Source organism: Lissotriton helveticus, chromosome 8, assembly GCF_964261635.1.
Source record: "Lissotriton helveticus chromosome 8, aLisHel1.1, whole genome shotgun sequence".
NCBI lineage: Eukaryota > Metazoa > Chordata > Amphibia > Caudata > Salamandridae > Lissotriton > Lissotriton helveticus.
Window position 1 is genome coordinate 774,099,103 of NC_136069.1, and position 18,454 is coordinate 774,117,556.

General features: G+C 47.8%; 1 protein-coding gene across 1 annotated transcript in view; it reads right to left on the minus strand.

Moving 5' to 3' along the window:
• Positions 1 to 18,454, minus strand: part of LOC144772911 (uncharacterized) — a 2,519,762-nt gene that overhangs the window by 728,258 nt on the left and 1,773,050 nt on the right. Inside the window, exon 16 of the mRNA XM_078657606.1 lies at positions 2,300 to 2,428. Within this exon, the coding sequence (XP_078513732.1) occupies positions 2,300 to 2,428 (129 nt within the window). The remainder of the gene's footprint in view (positions 1 to 2,299; positions 2,429 to 18,454) is intronic.

An 18,454-nucleotide genomic window follows, 5' to 3' on the forward strand; every position in this document is an offset into this window, starting at 1 on the left:
CGATTGTGGTTCGCCTTCACCTGATAGAGGTAGTTGGTTTTAATGTAACAGATGCATTTCACAGGTGAATCTTCAGAGACTTTCATCCACTACGGTAAAGACAAAACAGCTTCAGAGACCCAGGAGTTTCATCAAGGTATGCAGTGTAGCAGATGTGTCTCAAGTTGCTCCTTCTCAGAGGATGACAAGCATGTTAACAACTTCTGCAAAGGGAACAGGACTAACTCTGCGACACGTACAATAACTTTTTGATCAGCTCCTTATAACTAGGAATCATAGCATCTTGAAAATAGTATTCTGAAATCTAAAATGGTGTATGTTTGAAGCAGGTGAACAACCCTTCACATTTGATATAGGAATGAAAAAAGTTACCAGTGAGGTAATTTCAATCAGTGAGATACTGGAAAAATACGTGGTAGGCCACAAACAGAACATTTTGGCCATTTGTATACAAATGTAGAGTCTTGTAGTAAATTCATATTTTGTGTGATAAAGATATATCAGTGATGCAATACTATCTCATCACAACTCAGAAAACCTCTATCTCATTACCACCAGCAAAACAATGGTGATAACACCATGAAGAAGATGTATGAAAGCATTAGTGGCAGATTCAACAAATGTCATGCAAAGCAGCAAGACAACTTGCTGCACTGTGTGACAGGTAGAAAGGAGCAATGTGCCATAGCTACTAAAATATGACACATTTCTGCTCTCTCCCGGTGCTGGCACACTGAGTGCTCTCTAGCACCAAGGCAGGCACTCTTGCACCATGATGCAAGGGTGCCTGCTCTACAGGCAGGATTGCTTTTTGTACAGGAAGGCGACACCTTCCTGCACAAAAACAATCTTTAGAAGCATGTTCTTCTTATATGTGTGCATCAGAATGCAGCACACGTAGAAATAATTAGGAGAAATTAAGATATTTCTCCTCACAATGCCTTTGTTGGGAGGGTGTACCATTTTGATGCAATCACAGGTGTACTACCCTAATAAAATCTGGGATTGCATCAAAATCTGTTGGTGGATGCAAGAGAACATTCAAGCTCTATCAATGGAAAGCTATCCCACTGTACAGTAACGCAAGTCAGGGATTTGCGAAGCAATCCATTGCTCTAGATTTACTAAGTTATGTAGGTCCAGTCAAGGTGGCTTTGTGTGGCTTAGTAAATCTCACTTAAGTCCTTGAGTTGCCTTGTGCCACCTTGCACAAGGCAAGGGCAGCACACAGGTTTAGTAAATAATGCTTCAGTGTCTTATCCCATATTCAGCCTCATTTACAAGACTTTGACACAGGGCAGCGCAGTAAATCACTTTGCGGCATTGTCCTGCGTCAAGAGAAAATGGCAGGAATGCACTGTATCTATGGGGATAGAGGGCATTCCGATCCTCTTTTATTGTGCTGGCGCACAAATGGCTGCCTTGCCCCAACAACAGGCACCCTTGCACCATGGTGCTAAGGTATCTATGTTGTTGGAATGATTGTCTTTGTACAGGAAGGAATACCTTCCTGCACGAAAACAATCAATGGAGGCGTCTTACTCTTTCTATGTGTGCCCGCAGAATTCAGCACACATAGAAAGAGGGAATAACACAGAGAAATAAAGTTGTTTCTCTCTGTTACTCCACCCCTGGGGAGGCGCACGGTTTTGACACATTCCCAGATTTATGCTATGTTGTAAATCTGGGAATGTGTCAAAATCCATGGGCTTTGCATGGAAACACCCACCGCAATGCTAATGGCACACCTCTGTGATGCAGTGTGAGGAAACGCAACATCTTTCACTGCGTTGCCTTACACCATATCGACGAGGCCATGAAAAGCTATACAGGGTGGCTTTGTGTGGGCTCGTAGATATGATTGAGAGGCCTGTGCCACCGTAGCATCTTTAAATGTGACACTCAGGGGGCGTAGGCCTCTTGTAAATGAGGCCCCTTTTTCTCTCAAAACGCTAATTCATGAAGTAATATCCATTGGCAAAGTAAATACCATTGCAGGACATTAGCTCTTTATTTTGTAGAGGATATAAATGAACCTGAAGGAGGGAAAGCAGGATCTTCAGATTTTACCAGCCAACAACTGGAATAAATAAAATTTAAAAAATGTAGAAGCACAGAAGGAGCTATAAAAATCACAACCTGTTTCAAGGAAAGCATACCATGGGATAGCATTTCTAAACAATGAATATAGTTCTGTGAAGGGTTCATCAGTAAGGTTAGTATTTCAGTTGTTTCTGATACATTTACTCAATAGCTATAATTCAAATTCAAATATGTTATATAGAGGAAGAGATCTAACCTATAACATTTGATTCACTGAGTCTTCGTCTTTTTCCAAGCTTTGCACGTTTTTTCCCAAGTTTTGCACGTTTTTTCCCAAGTTTTGCACGTTCATTGTTTTCTGTTTCCATCCTGGACTCCGAACCTGCTTTAATAAAGGAAAACATGCATTTCAATTTTTAAAAAAAATACTTCATCATCTTCATAATCTTAAATAGTGATAGTACTAAACAATATAGAAAGGTCCTCAAAAACAAAAATCACATAAATAATGGCGAAACGATATTAAATGAATTAACTGTACTTCAATTATATAAATTTAGCAACTCAAAAATCCAAATTTAAGGGACTTAAGAACGTTTAACGTAACATTGCTTGTTGCCAGGAAGGTAATGTTACAAATGACAATTTTATGTAGACAGGAGCAATTAAATTCAAGATTATGAAGCACTGTGCTGCTGGCAAGGATATTGTTGTTTGGATGAGATAACGATAAGACGCTCTAGTACCAGCAGATGAGCACGAGATGTGAGTTTTAAGAGAACATGAGGAATATACCAATCAGATCAATGCTGAGCTGCTGAAGAAACTGTACGATCCCATAAACAGGCCTAGGGGGTCAGGGTGGTTCTACCCTGCCCCCTTTTCTTTTTTTAAAGTTTTTTCTTGTGACTTGGTTCAACCAAGTCACAAGATGGCTGCCAACCCTTCCTGGTTTGAAGGGTTGGCAGCCAATCAGATCTCAAGTACGAGATCGGGAGGGGTCGTGGATCGACCGTGACCATAGATAAATATTTGAGAAATCTTAAAATTTCTCAGAAACTACCAAACAGATTTACTCAATTTATCAAAAAGAGTACTTTCTGGACCAAGAGCTGCCTTTTGCCAAATTTGGTGTAATTCCATTCAGCAATTTGGGCTGTAACCGTGTCTAAAGTTTCCTATGGAATTTAACATGGGAAAAAAGCATTTTGGGACCACGCCTTTTTCTTGTCCTCTGACTGGCGCAATAGTTTTGAAAATGTATTGGCAAATGTAAAAACACTCTGATAACTACATCCTAACTAGAACCACATACTGGCAGACTCCAGTAGGTAATATATATGTGTGTGCATGTGTGTGTATGTATATATATATTTATATATATATATATATATACATATATATGCATATATATGTGCACACACACACACATATATATATATATATATATATATACACACACACAGACACAGACACACACATATATATTTACACAAAACAGAAAAATATTAACAATTCAATTCCAACACATTCAATAAATCACCAAACAAATAAAATAAAATAATTATTGTAAAAATGTTAAAACAAATAGAAACATAAGTAAATTCTATAAAATTAAAATTACAAACAAATATTGAAAAAATATATTTCTCCATTATTAGGAATTGTATTGGATTCAGATGAATGATAGATATGCTAATCCCACTCCTGTTTCTGCCATAGTCCAGAAGTTGTAAGACATCGGAGGGGATAGATATATTATTTCCACTTCAAACAGCACGACAGTAAGGAAACCGTTGGACCTCAGAGGGATTAAATTCACTATTCCCACTCCAGTCTGTGCAACAATTGGAAAAGCAAGGGACTTTTGTGGGGTAAAATTTACTATTCCCACTCCAGTATAATCAGCAGTAGATAAACTATTTTCCCTTCAAACAAATTACATACTTGAAGAAAACCTAATAATTTAGAAAAAATATAAAACTCCAAATACAAACATTATTACTTAAAATAAAATATATATAAAAATACAAACATTGACCAGCAATTATCCGATCTCCAAAGTTCATAAACAGTGTAATAATTAATTTACATTTAGAAATAATGCTTATTTAATTATTACTTCATTAACATTCCACCCTATAACCCTGCAAACCCAGCAACCCACAACCAAAATATATTGACAATAAGTATAGCACAATTTACATAATTGATAAAGAATTACAAAATTAACAATGAATTGCTAATTAATTATTACTTAATGAACTTCCCACCCTACAACTCAGCAAACCCAGTAGCCCACATTTAAAATATAACTAAATTATATAATTATTGCACCATTTACATAAAACAACGATAAGGAGTGGGATGCTGTGCTAAAGAGCCCTGTCATGATCCCCGAAATGCCAGGTCCCGCTTGATTCAACTATATGTGGTACACATAAATGGAAATCCCCTGCTCCTCTGCATATTATGGCCTGACTGTGTTCATTCACCAACTAGGCATGAGCATAGAGCTCAGCCATGCACAGGGAAGTCAATTCTGGTCTCAGAATGTACCCTGATGCCGCACACTGGGATGCGCTTATGCCAGATTTAACCACTAACACACCAGTCAGCTCAGGCCACTATGACACTGAAACGGAGGAGGAGGGCAATGCTGGGAGAATGGTCTGCGCACTGCCACTTGCATCTGGAGGCGAGTCTAGCACGTATTCTTCTTAAATGGGTGAGAGCTGGCTGATAGTCACACATATGGGGGCAATCATTAGGAATGCCTATCCTCACCCACATGAGCATGTAGGCTTCACATAACGACAGAGTAATATTGCTAACTTCTTGGACAATGCAGATTATTAAGTACCTTCTTTAAATGATAGCCATGCAGATCACACAAGTTGTAGTTTGTTGCCGTGTTGAGAAAACGGTTTAGTTCTGTTGTGTACCAATCTTCACTAACCATAACCACCACATCTGAACCAACATTGTATTATTACCTTCAATGATATTATGTAAAAGTTTATGAACCATGTTATTACGTGATCCGAACTGCCACTAGTATTAAATGCTGATATTGAAAACACTGTAAAAGGAATTTTTATACTATACTTTGAAAAACAATAAAACAGATTTTAACAAGAAAATTACACAATTTACATAAGTATTAATCAAATAAATATTTAACTATACAATAATAATTGAGGGGCGCTAGAGGGCGCACGAGCGGAATGGCCGCTTAATTAAGTAGCTCCCGTGCCTTGGTCAGTAATCCTCCTTATAATCCTACATTACAGGGTGCAGACCCGCCAAGTAAGCCCGTCGCTGCCTGCAGGCTATTGCCCTCTACCTCCGTTCAAAATTTGGAACTGCTGCCGATCTCAGGGCCGGAGATATTGCGACCGCTGTGACTGCCGAGACCTGCATTGAAATTTCCGGGTGAGGAGCGCGGGGAGCGACGTCCTACGCGAGGCTGCGGTCGGCCGCGAGGGACTTGGCCACACTGCCGGACGACCGCCTGAACTCGCGGGGGAGGCCCCGCGCTGCAATCTGGATCGGAGGGGTGCTGCAGTCGGTCCGCTACTAGCGCCGACCCCCCTGCTGACGAAGATCCTCTGCACCCGGACCGGTGGCGAGACCTCCGTGATTCACCCGGCGGGAAGGGGAGAGATGTGAATGCCGGGGACGGCCTGGGGAAGACTCCGACACACCGTCCTGCTGGGGCTGGCACAGTGCTACGCGTCTGGCGCGACCTACGGCTGAGCCATACACACCTACGGCCCTGAGCAGAGGGGAACACCACGCTGGAGGACGCCATCGCTCCTATGGGCCCCACGCATTGCGAGGTGTAGAGAACTTTGTGCTGGCACCCCACTTACACGATACCCACATCGGACAATGCCTGCCTATCCAGTGCATGTGCTGTGACCTGGATATTGATCTGCCTGCACTGTGATTTCAGGAATATTGCGTTATCAGCAGGGCCGCGAGGCCTCACTATTCCCTCGCTTCTCCCATTAGCACGGACGTCCTTGGGCTCGCGGGGACCGCGCCGGACGCGCGCCCTACTCCTGATAGACACTGCGACGCGCGGTCCTGACGGCGGCTCCCTTACCGAGGGTTGCCGCGGCTGACCGCGACCCCCGCTGCCTGGCGGCCTACTTGCGGCCTCCGGAGAGTCACCGGACCACTTGGGCGCGTGGTATCTGCGGACTGCCCCCCTCCACAGTCATGGGGCGCCCCGATGGACGTCAGGCGAAGCTGAGTTTTGACGGCGCCAAAAAGGGTGCAAAATCGGTACCTAATGGCCCTGGACCCAGTGGGACACCCCCGGCGACCGCTCCGCCCCCCCCTACGGACCTGGATTTTTTAGCCCTATTTCAGGAAATGAGGCAGGGGTTTACGACAGTGGTTGAAAAGGTTGATGGGGTCACTGCTCGTTTAGACGCCTTGGTCCACAAGGTGGATCGTCATGAGGAGAGACTCACGACTGCAGAACAGCGGATTTCTACTGCCGAAGATACTGCCGCATCTCATACGACACAACTGACACGAATGGACAATTTACTCCGGATTATAGCGGCGAAAAATGAGGATTTGGAGGCTCGTAGCCGTCGCAACAATATACGCGTCACGAATGTGCCGGAATCTACCAACACGGGCAGGATGGAACTTTTTATTGAGAAATTGCTTAAGGAGACCATCGGAGAAGGTGTTTTTTCTGCCCAGTTCATCGTGGAACGAGCGCATCGTTCCCTTGCGCCTGTACCCAAGCCAGGACTGCTGCCTTGGCCTATTATTGCCAGACTACTAAATTATCGAGACCGCGATGCAGCACTGAGAGCAGCCCGAACTCAACGCAACTTGCAGCACAATGGAATCACTTTTTCCATCTATCCGGACTTTACGCCGATGGTACAAGAGGAATGCCGCAAATTCCTACCCGTGAAGAAAAAACTGCGAGAAGCCCAAGTGGACTATGCTCTTTTATACCCGGCGAAACTGCGCATCACTCATCAGGGACGGCAAAGATTCTTCACCAACCCGCAAAAGGTAGAAGATTTCCTGAAATCACTCCGAAGGGAGCGACAAGAGAACCGGAATGCTGCAGAAGAGCTGGAACATGATGATCTGCCACCAGCACAGGACGAATGATGTTTGTCCCCGGGGGTTCTGTAGGCCGTTTACCCTACTTTGTTGGACATTCACTTAACATATGGACTGCGGCGCCTGCACTGGACAAAGTCACCGACGTCGCATGGCATCTGCACACCTGTGGTAATGTACGCCAAGGCCCACTCTCTTCGCTCTAGGCTCCACCAAGAGCGGTACGAACTGGAGCTGGGAGCCGAGAGTTGGCTGTGCGCACTCTATGTTTTACCCCCTCAGGGTACTCCCCTTTAAGCTGTTACTAATTGTTTGGTCACTACATGGGTTAGAAGTGACAGGGAGGGGTGGGAAAAGTTGGGTGGGACTCATTGGCTACTGGCATGATTGGAATGCTGGGGTGGGAGGGGGGTTGGACTCTTTTTTGTTGAGGCTTTACTTCCTTGAATGCTGTAGGAAGATTGTACGAGGTTATGCATGGTCCTTACGAACAGTCAATAGCGGAGAACCGCCGCAGACTCCGGCTTTATGCTTTGGTTTTACTACTACTATTGTTTTGAACTGAAAAATGTCTCTACCAACTGCTAATGTACATTTAAATTGCTTGTCCTGGAATGTCCGGGGACTGAACGATGCTAGAAAATGTCGAAATGTTATTGCCTGTCTAGATAGGCATCACGCTCAGGTGGTTATGTTGCAGGAAACTCATTTGCCGCCACGAGATGGGGCCACCTTTGCCAGTAAGAGGGCTGGGAACCGTACTTTTTCTTCTTACTCCACATATGCAAGGGGGGTAGCTATCCTTGTGGCCCGGACCGTGCCATTTCACAAGTATGGGGAACTTGCTGATAAGGAGGGACGATATGCACTCTTATGGGGCAGATTGGGCCGAGACACTTACACATTTGTTGTGGTTTATGCACCGAATATAGACACGCCTGCTTTTTTTACCGCTCTGTGGGGCAAAATTCTAGCTGCGGGATCCCGGCACATCATTTGGGGAGGTGATTTCAATCTGGCACTTGTGCCACACTGTGAGAAGTTGGCCTGATGTGCAGTGTTCACTATTCTAGTGATCACTATATATCAGTCCAAACAACCCTTATTGATGATTGGTTGTAAGTCAACCTTATAGACCAGCTATCCTAGTAGCATGGATACGAGCAGTCTAAGGCTAAGACTCTAGAGGGCGTGTTAAGCCAGCTGTTTTACCATCACATTACCCCTTGAACACCCAGTGAAAGGACACCACACAAGTGTTATGAAAATAAACAATGTATTTATTAGAATCACAACAACCCTGTACTCTTTATGAGGACAGGGTGCTAAGCACACAACAAAACTCTTACGAAAATACTTAAGTTAGCACGTTATACACAAATGCCCGAGGGGCACGAAAAACCATATACTTTAAAAGTGGAATGCGAAATTACTAGCAGGTAAGTACAGTACTAATAGGCTTTGGAATCGCTAGGACTTGGCTATAGAATCGTTAGATTACTTCTAGGAGACCTAGGGGACTCGGGTGCAGAGTGTGCACTCTCACGCGGGATGCGGGACAAAGTCTATGGAAGCTAGCAAAGTTAAAGTTAGTGTTTACGGGCGAACCCGACCTGGTAGGAAGAAAACGACAGTGGATCCTGACCCTTGGATAGTGAGGCTATGCTGGGGCACCGAAATGCCGAAGTTACCTAGCCCAGGGGCTGCAGCTGCACAGGTCTCAAAAGACGTCGGGAATCCTCGTTGCCGGACCAGGAGCCTGGAAGAAAGATGCTGGCAGGCGACCAGTGAAGATAGTTCGAGTTGATCCAAGCCTGGATCTGGAAGATGGATGACACCTGAAAGCAGAGGGGACCAAGTTCGTGACTACTAGCCAGTAGTCAGTGGGCACCAGGAGGGCACCGGATGGTAGTCACCTCGACTAGGTGAGTGGGCGACGCTGGCTCTGCAGATCTCACGGACCAGGAGGCGTTGTCGGCGACCAGGATGGAGAGGCGAGCTGTCCCACGATGGATGAAGCTGTCGGCGTCGAAGTTACCCAGGATTGGGCAACAAGCCTTGGCTAATTCAAGCCCACGCGGTGGACTCAAAATGGCGTCTTGAGTGGACCAGGAGGGTCCGGGGTGCTCCTCTTCGGAAAGGGAGCAAGGGCCAGTCTGGAGCAACCAGACCAGCAGCAGTGATGTCGTCGGGCGTCGTTCAGAAGGCCACAAGCCAGCGGGCTAGTAACCAAACAACGCGGTGAGCAGCAAAAAGCAGAAGGGCCCCACGCAGATCGTGGAGATGCTGGGAGGCTGCACTTCGGTGCTGGAGCTGCTCAGGGTCGGGGCTTCTCGGACCCCAAAGCACTCACCAGGAAATTACTCGGCGGGCTTGCTGTGCAGAAGTCGTGCAGTCTTGAAGATGGCCGGTCCCTCGAGGTCTTGTCGCACCCACGGTTCTCAGCTTGGCTGTAGGGGTGGGTAGAGGTCAGAGGTGCCAGGGAAGCCGGTTCTCGTCGAGCTGGGCAGTCGGATTCCGGAGGAAGGACTTGCAGCAGACCGCAGTGTTCTTTAGATGGTGCCTGCGGATGCAGGGTGACTACTCCTTAGTCACAAGGGAGAAATCTTAGGAAGAAGTCTTGAGTTCCTTTCGTGGAAAGTAGTTTCAGGATTCAAAGATGATCTGATTTGGAAGGGGGCCAGTTCCTACCTTTATCCTGTAAAAAGGGGCTGGCACGCGACTAAGTCCTGCCCTAGGGGTGGGACTAGGAGGGGGGTGGTTACATCCACTTCCTTGGCGGGCTTTTCCCCAGCACAGGGTCTGGAGCGACCCTGGAACTGGTTCCAGCCAGCCTATGCACAGTGAGCACCGGGGTGCCACGTGCAGTCACCTTCCTCTAAAGCCCTGCCTACCTACAATACACAAAACCCTGTCTGGGACGGTGCTGGCACCGCCCCTGGCAGGAAACCCTTTGTCCTTATCTCCTGCTCTGGGAGGACTCCCAGCAGCAGGAGGGCAGACTTGTGTCTCGGTGGCAGCATCCATTTTGTGGAGCTGAGGCTCTGTTTGACTTTAACCGGGGTTAGGGGTTACATACATGTCGTGTCCCTCTAGAAGGGTGGAATGCTAACCCCGTCGCCAGAATTGGCGAGGGGTTAGTATTCCAATTCGTATGACACCTTACTCGACATGTTTTGATAAAGCGATACCAGAGTTGGCATATAACCGCGAGGATTATAATGCCCTTAAGAGTATATGGTATGCGATATCATGGAAACGGCTAAGGGATGGATCCCGAAAGCCGCAGACAGGCTCAGCTCATGCCAGAGCACCATCTCACACGATTCCAAGCACTCTGCCTTCAGGATTGTTAAGGCCTGCCATAGGAGTGACTGATAGGAGATCTGTGTGTCCATTTTAGGGTTAGATATAGGTATACTATATCTAAAGCAAAGGGTGAGTACACCACCTTGCCCCAGCTGTCGTGCAGCCAGTTGTGTCAGTTTAGTTAGTCAGCCCAGGGGTGGCATAATACATGCTTCAGCCCCTGGGAGACTTCTGGGTACACCTCAGCCCTGGGTACAGGGACTTGGAGAGGGCCCAGTGCCAATTCAGTACCTGAGTACAATTTGGATAGAGAGAACAGCTAGGCTGTGGGTCTGATTAGCAGGCCCACAGCCAGGGAAAGTCGTAAACCAGTGCAGTAAAAAGCAAAAATCTGGGTGATCATAGGATTGCAGACCCTACTCTCCTACATGACCCCCCCCCAAACTTTGGGACAATAAACTAACCTTGACCAGGTGAGTCTTCTTGCTCTAAGTGGAAATACCTGGAGAGCCCATCAGCATTGCTGTGATCAGTACCAGGTCTATGCTCCACTGTAAAATCCATCCCCTGTAGGGAAATGGACCACCTAAGCAGTTTGGGGTTTTCACCCTTCATCTGATTTAGCCACAAGAGGGGCTTATGGTCTGTCTGAATGGTGAAGTGAGTGCCAAACAAGTAGGCCCTCAGCTTCTTCAGGGCCCAGACCACAGCAAAGGCCTCCCTCTCAATAGCTGACCAATTTTTCTCTCTGGGTGTCAACCTCCTACTAATGAAAGCAATAGGCTGATCATTACCATCAAAATTCAGTTGAGACAGAACAGCCCCCACACCCAACTCAGAAGCATCTATTTGGACAATGAATGGCTTGGAGTAATCTGGACTCTTTAGGATAGGTGCTGTGCACATGGCCTGCTTTAGGTCATTGAATGCTTTCTGACAGCTTGCTGTCCACTGAACTTTCTTTGGCATCTTTTTGCTTGTCAGATCATTAAGAGGGGTCACTATGGACCCATAATTTCTGACAAACTTCCTATAGTACCCAGTCAGGCCCAAGAAAGCTCGAACCTGAGTCTGGGTGATTGGAGGAGTCCAGTCCTTGATGGCCTGTATCTTACTCTCCAGTGGCTGAACCTGGCCTCCACCTACAAGGTGGCCCAGGTACACAACCTGTGTCTGCCCTATCTGGCACTTTGTGGCCTTGATAGTGAGGCCTGCCTTTTGCAGGGCCTCTAACACTTTCCTCAGGTGGACCAGGTGATCCTCCCAGGTGGAGCTAAAGACAGCAATATCGTCTAGATATGCTGCACAGAAGTCATCCAGCCCAGTGAGGACTTGATTCACCAACCTTTGGAAGGTGGCAGGTGCATTTTTCAGTCCAAAGGGCATTACCACAAATTGATAATGCCCTCCAGGGGTAGAAAATGCTGTCTTGGGTTTGGCCTCCTCAGCTAACCTGATTTGCCAATACCCAGCTGTCAAATCAAATGTACTTAAGAAGTTGGCAGAAGCCAATTTATCTATAAGTTCATCTGCTCTTGGTATTGGGTGGGCATCAGTCTTAGTGACTGCATTGAGGCCTCTGTAGTCTACGCAAAACCTCATCTCTCTCTTACCACCCTGGGTGTGAGGCTTTGGCACTAGAACTACTGGGCTAGCCCAAGGGCTATCTGAGGGCTCAATGACTCCCAGCTCCAACATTTTCTGCACTTCAGTTTTGATGCAGTCTCTAACATGATCAGGCTGTCTGTAGATTTTACTCTTGACAGGCAGACTGTCTCCAGTGTCAACATCATGGGTACAACAATCAGTTTGGCTGGGTGTCAGAGAGAACATATGTCTGAAGGATTGCAAGACTTGCCTGCAATCCTGTTGCTGATGTTCAGTGAGGCTGCCACAAAAGACAACACCATCAACTGATCCATCATCAGGATTCTGAGTGAGCAGGTCTGGGAGAGGGTCACTCTCTTCCTCCTGTCCCTCATCTGTGGCCATGAGCAAGCTCATGTCATTCCTGTCAACATATGCCTTGAGCCTGTTAACATGGAGCACTCTGAGAGGGCTCCTGGGAGTTCCAAGGTCCACCAAGTAGGTAACCTCTCCCTTTTGCTCAATGATGGTGTGGGGCCCAGACCATTTGTCTTTCAGAGCTGCTGGGGCCACTGGCTCCAGCACCCACACCTTCTGTCCTGGCTGGTACACAGTCAGAACAGCCTTTTGGTCATGCCAAGCTTTTTGAAGTTCCTGGCTGGCCTCAAGGTTTTTAGATGCCTTTTCCATGTACTCAGCCATCCTGGAGCGGAGACCAAGTACATAGTCTACTATGTTGGTTGCAGGCTTTTTGAGAGGTCTCTCCCATCCTTCCTTCACCAAACACAGGGGTCCTCTTACAGGATGCCCATACAGAAGCTCAAAAGGGCTGTAGCCAACCCCCTTCTGTGGGACCTCTCTGTAAGCAAACAAGAGGCAGGGGATCAGGACATCCCATCTTCTCCTAAGAGTTTCAGGTAGTCCATGAATCATCCCTTTCAGGGTCCTGTTGAATCTCTCAACAAGCCCATTGCATTGTGGGTGGTAGGGTGTGGTGAACTTGTAGTTCACACCACACTCCTTCCACATTGCAGTCAGATATCCTGACATGAAGTTTGTACCTCTGTCAGAAACGACCTCCTTAGGGAAACCCACTCTGGAGAACACTCCAACTAGGGCTCTTGCCACTACAGGTGCTGTAGTGGTCCTAAGGGGAATAGCTTCAGGATACCTGGTGGCATGATCCACCACCACCAGTATAAACTTGTGCCCTGATGCTGTCTGGGGTTCCATTGGACCAACAATGTCAATCCCCACTCTTTCAAAGGGAACCCCCACCACAGGTAGTGGTATGAGGGGGGCCTTTGTTGTGCCACCTGACTTACCACTGGCTTGGCAAGTGACACAGGAGCGACAAAACTCCTTGGTATTCTCATTCATATGGGGCCAGTGAAAGTGTGAGACAAGCCTGTCCCAAGTCTTTGTCTGACCTAAGTGACCTGCAAGGGGAATCTCATGGGCCAAGGTGAGAAGGAAACCTCTCAGAGACAAGGGGATGACCAGCCTCCTGGTTGCACCAGGCTTGGGGTCTCTTGACTCAGAGTACAGGAGTCCATCTTCCCAGTATACCCTGTGGGCACCTGTGGCATTCCCTGCAGCCTCAGCAGCAGCCTGCTGTCTGAGGGGTTCAAGGGAAGGGCAGCTCAACTGTTCCTTCCCCAGGTCTGCTCTGGAGGGTCCCCCTGAGCCCAGAAACTCAACTTGATCAAGTTCAAGCTCTTTAGGCTCAGTTTCCCTCAGTTCTCTCAGATCAGCCTCCTCAGAGACTTGATCCTCAACCTGGGGTAAGGGGGAAGGCAAAGCCTTACCCTTACTGCTCTTCTTCTTGGAAGGTGTCTGGTCCATAATTTCAGGATCCAGCACCTGTTCAGTGGGGCATTTTCTGGCCTGTGACCTAGTCACAGCAAGCACATGTGCTGGCAAGCCTAACATTTCCACGTGAGTCCTCTGCTCCACTTCTGACCATTGTGATGACTCCAAATCATTGCCCAACAAACAATCAACTGGGAGGTCTGAACTGACTACAACTTTCTTTTGTCCCTTCACTCCACCCCAGGAGAAAGCCACAATTGCCACACTATGACTAGTAGTGACATTGCTGGCATTGGTCACCAGGAAATCAGTACCTGGCATGATCTGTCCAGGGTCCACAAAGTTAGGTGTCACCATGGTGACACTGGCACAAGTGTCCCTATAGGCCTGAGCCATTTTGCCATTAATCAAAGGTGTCTGCCTGTATTTGCCCAAAGTATTGGGACTTATTTCAGGGGACATATCCATATCCCCTGTACAGACAAGGACAGCCTGAGTGAGTGTGCCAACTAAGTTGTCAGACCCCTCAGTACCCAAGGTTAACCCAACTAATGCCTTGGGAGGTACACTACCACTACTGACTGTACTAGGGGGTGCAGTTGCCTTAGGGGCTGTAGTGGCAGGAGTTTGTCCTCCTCTTTTGGTGCACTCACTAAACCAGTGAGATTTACTTTTGCAGTACTGGCACCACCTTTTTGACTGGCCTTCTTGAGTCTTCTTCTTCTGGGAAGCCTGACCCCCACCCTCTTTGGTTTGTTGGGGACCTGGTGAAGACGTCTGGTCATTTTGCTCATTCTTAACATTACCCTTCTGGTCTGCTTTCTTCTGACCACCCTGGTTCTGGTTCTGGTTCTGCTTGATCCTTGTCCTGACCCATTTGTCTGCCTTCTTTCCCAATTCTTGGGGAGAGGTCAGATCTGAATCAACAAGGTGCTGGTGCAACAACTGGTTCTGACAATTGTTTAAAATTTGTTCTCTCATCATTAGATTATACAATCCTGTGTAATCTGTAACCTTGCTACCCAGCAACCAGCCCTCCAAAGCCTTAGTGGCACAATCCACAAAGTCAGACCAGTCCTGAGACTGAGTTTTCTGGGTATCTCTGAACAGCAACCTGTACTGCTCAGTGGTTAAACCAAACCCATCAACCAGTGTATTCTTCAGGACCTGGTAATTGTTAGCATCCTCTACTCTTGTAGTGAGGAGCTTATCTCTACCTTTACCATCAAAGGAGAGCCACAGTATAGCTGCCCACTGACTCTGGGGAATGCACTGCACAGTGCAGGCCCTCTCCAGAGCAGCCATCCATTTCTGGATATCATCCCCTTGCTTAAAGGGGGGCACTATTTTAGTCAGGTGTTTAGTATCTAAACCCTTCTCTCTATCTCTTGGGAGATTGCTGCCACCAGTGGGAGCTAACCCACTCATCTGCTGCTCTCTTGCCAGGGCAAGCTTCTCTTTGGCCAGGGCAATTTCTTCCCTTTCAATCCTCAGTTCAGCTTGTCTCATCCTAGCTTCATGCTCCCTTCTCTGAGGGGAAGTAAATCTCCTCTGTGGAGGATTCCTTCTCCCCTGAGAAGAGGCATTAGAGTGCAGAGATCTATTGGAGTCCCTAGAAAGAGATCTATCTCTCCTAACTCCAAGGTTAGGCCCACTTCGGGTTAGTACTGGGGGTCCCCCAGATCCTAGCCCAAGTAAGTCTAAGTTGGTCCTGGTTAGCCTTCTGACTACCTCAAGACCTTTGTCTACCTCATCCCCAGAGAGTTCCTCCTGATCCTCCTCCTCCTCAACTGCATTGGCAATGTTGGGGAGGTCTGGATCCCCAGAGGTACCCTCTAAGGCTGGCATATTCCCATCTAGCTGAGAAAGCTTTCTCGCATCATAAGTCTCTAAGAGACCTATTAAAAAGGGAATGGTGGGGTTAGACCCCTGCTTCAGTTTTCTGGAGACACAGATTTGTCTCATCTCCTGGAAACTGAGAGCTGCATATCTTGAAGTGACCTGTGGAGGGTCAACACTGACCAGGGGAGTCTCAGTAGATTCTCCCTGGGTAGACATGCTTTTCTAGTGAGGTGTAAGTGGTGCACTTACCTACACTATATGTTTGCCTACTGATCCCTTGCTAGAGTTGTAGTTTAGGGTGTGCTAGGCCCTAGGAGCTACAACAGCTGGTTCAGTAGAACTCAGAGTATTCTAAGCTAAGTTATATGTACCTTTAGTACTTATGTGATCTTTCACAAGATATTCTTAGGGCATGTGTGGTAAAACAACAGCAAGCTCAAATCCCAACCGCTGCTCACCAATGTGAGAAGTTGGCCTGATGTGCAGTGTTCACTATTCTAGTGATCACTATATATCAGTCCAAACAACCCTTATTGATGATTGGTTGTAAGTCAACCTTATAGACCAGCTATCCTAGTAGCATGGATACGAGCAGTCTAAGGCTAAGACTCTAGAGGGCGTGTTAAGCCAGCTGTTTTACCATCACATTACCCCTTGAACACCCAGTGAAAGGACACCACACAAGTGTTATGAAAATAAACAATGTATTTATTAGAATCACAACAACCCTGTACTCTTTATGAGGACAGGGTGCTAAGCACACAACAAAACTCTTACGAAAATACTTAAGTTAGCACGTTATACACAAATGCCCGAGGGGCACGAAAAACCATATACTTTAAAAGTGGAATGCGAAATTACTAGCAGGTAAGTACAGTACTAATAGGCTTTGGAATCGCTAGGACTTGGCTATAGAATCGTTAGATTACTTCTAGGAGACCTAGGGGACTCGGGTGCAGAGTGTGCACTCTCACGCGGGATGCGGGACAAAGTCTATGGAAGCTAGCAAAGTTAAAGTTAGTGTTTACGGGCGAACCCGACCTGGTAGGAAGAAAACGACAGTGGATCCTGACCCTTGGATAGTGAGGCTATGCTGGGGCACCGAAATGCCGAAGTTACCTAGCCCAGGGGCTGCAGCTGCATAGGTCTCAAAAGACGTCGGGAATCCTCGTTGCCGGACCAGGAGCCTGGAAGAAAGATGCTGGCAGGCGACCAGTGAAGATAGTTCGAGTTGATCCAAGCCTGGATCTGGAAGATGGATGACACCTGAAAGCAGAGGGGACCAAGTTCGTGACTACTAGCCAGTAGTCAGTGGGCACCAGGAGGGCACCGGATGGTAGTCACCTCGACTAGGTGAGTGGGCGACGCTGGCTCTGCAGATCTCACGGACCAGGAGGCGTTGTCGGCGACCAGGATGGAGAGGCGAGCTGTCCCACGATGGATGAAGCTGTCGGCGTCGAAGTTACCCAGGATTGGGCAACAAGCCTTGGCTAATTCAAGCCCACGCGGTGGACTCAAAATGGCGTCTTGAGTGGACCAGGAGGGTCCGGGGTGCTCCTCTTCGGAAAGGGAGCAAGGGCCAGTCTGGAGCAACCAGACCAGCAGCAGTGATGTCGTCGGGCGTCGTTCAGAAGGCCACAAGCCAGCGGGCTAGTAACCAAACAACGCGGTGAGCAGCAAAAAGCAGAAGGGCCCCACGCAGATCGTGGAGATGCTGGGAGGCTGCACTTCGGTGCTGGAGCTGCTCAGGGTCGGGGCTTCTCGGACCCCAAAGCACTCACCAGGAAATTACTCGGCGGGCTTGCTGTGCAGAAGTCGTGCAGTCTTGAAGATGGCCGGTCCCTCGAGGTCTCGTCGCACCCACGGTTCTCAGCTTGGCTGTAGGGGTGGGTAGAGGTCAGAGGTGCCAGGGAAGCCGGTTCTCGTCGAGCTGGGCAGTCGGATTCCGGAGGAAGGACTTGCAGCAGACCGCAGTGTTCTTTAGATGGTGCCTGCGGATGCAGGGTGACTACTCCTTAGTCACAAGGGAGAAATCTTAGGAAGAAGTCTTGAGTTCCTTTCGTGGAAAGTAGTTTCAGGATTCAAAGATGATCTGATTTGGAAGGGGGCCAGTTCCTACCTTTATCCTGTAAAAAGGGGCTGGCACGCGACTAAGTCCTGCCCTAGGGGTGGGACTAGGAGGGGGGTGGTTACACCCACTTCCTTGGCGGGCTTTTCCCCAGCACAGGGTCTGGAGCGACCCTGGAACTGGTTCCAGCCAGCCTATGCACAGTGAGCACCGGGGTGCCACGTGCAGTCACCTTCCTCTAAAGCCCTGCCTACCTACAATACACAAAACCCTGTCTGGGACGGTGCTGGCACCGCCCCTGGCAGGAAACCCTTTGTCCTTATCTCCTGCTCTGGGAGGACTCCCAGCAGCAGGAGGGCAGACTTGTGTCTCGGTGGCAGCATCCATTTTGTGGAGCTGAGGCTCTGTTTGACTTTAACCGGGGTTAGGGGTTACATACATGTCGTGTCCCTCTAGAAGGGTGGAATGCTAACCCCGTCGCCAGAATTGGCGAGGGGTTAGTATTCCAATTCGTATGACACCTTACTCGACATGTTTTGATAAAGCGATACCAGAGTTGGCATATAACCGCGAGGATTATAATGCCCTTAAGAGTATATGGTATGCGATATCATGGAAACGGCTAAGGGATGGATCCCGAAAGCCGCAGACAGGCTCAGCTCATGCCAGAGCACCATCTCACACGATTCC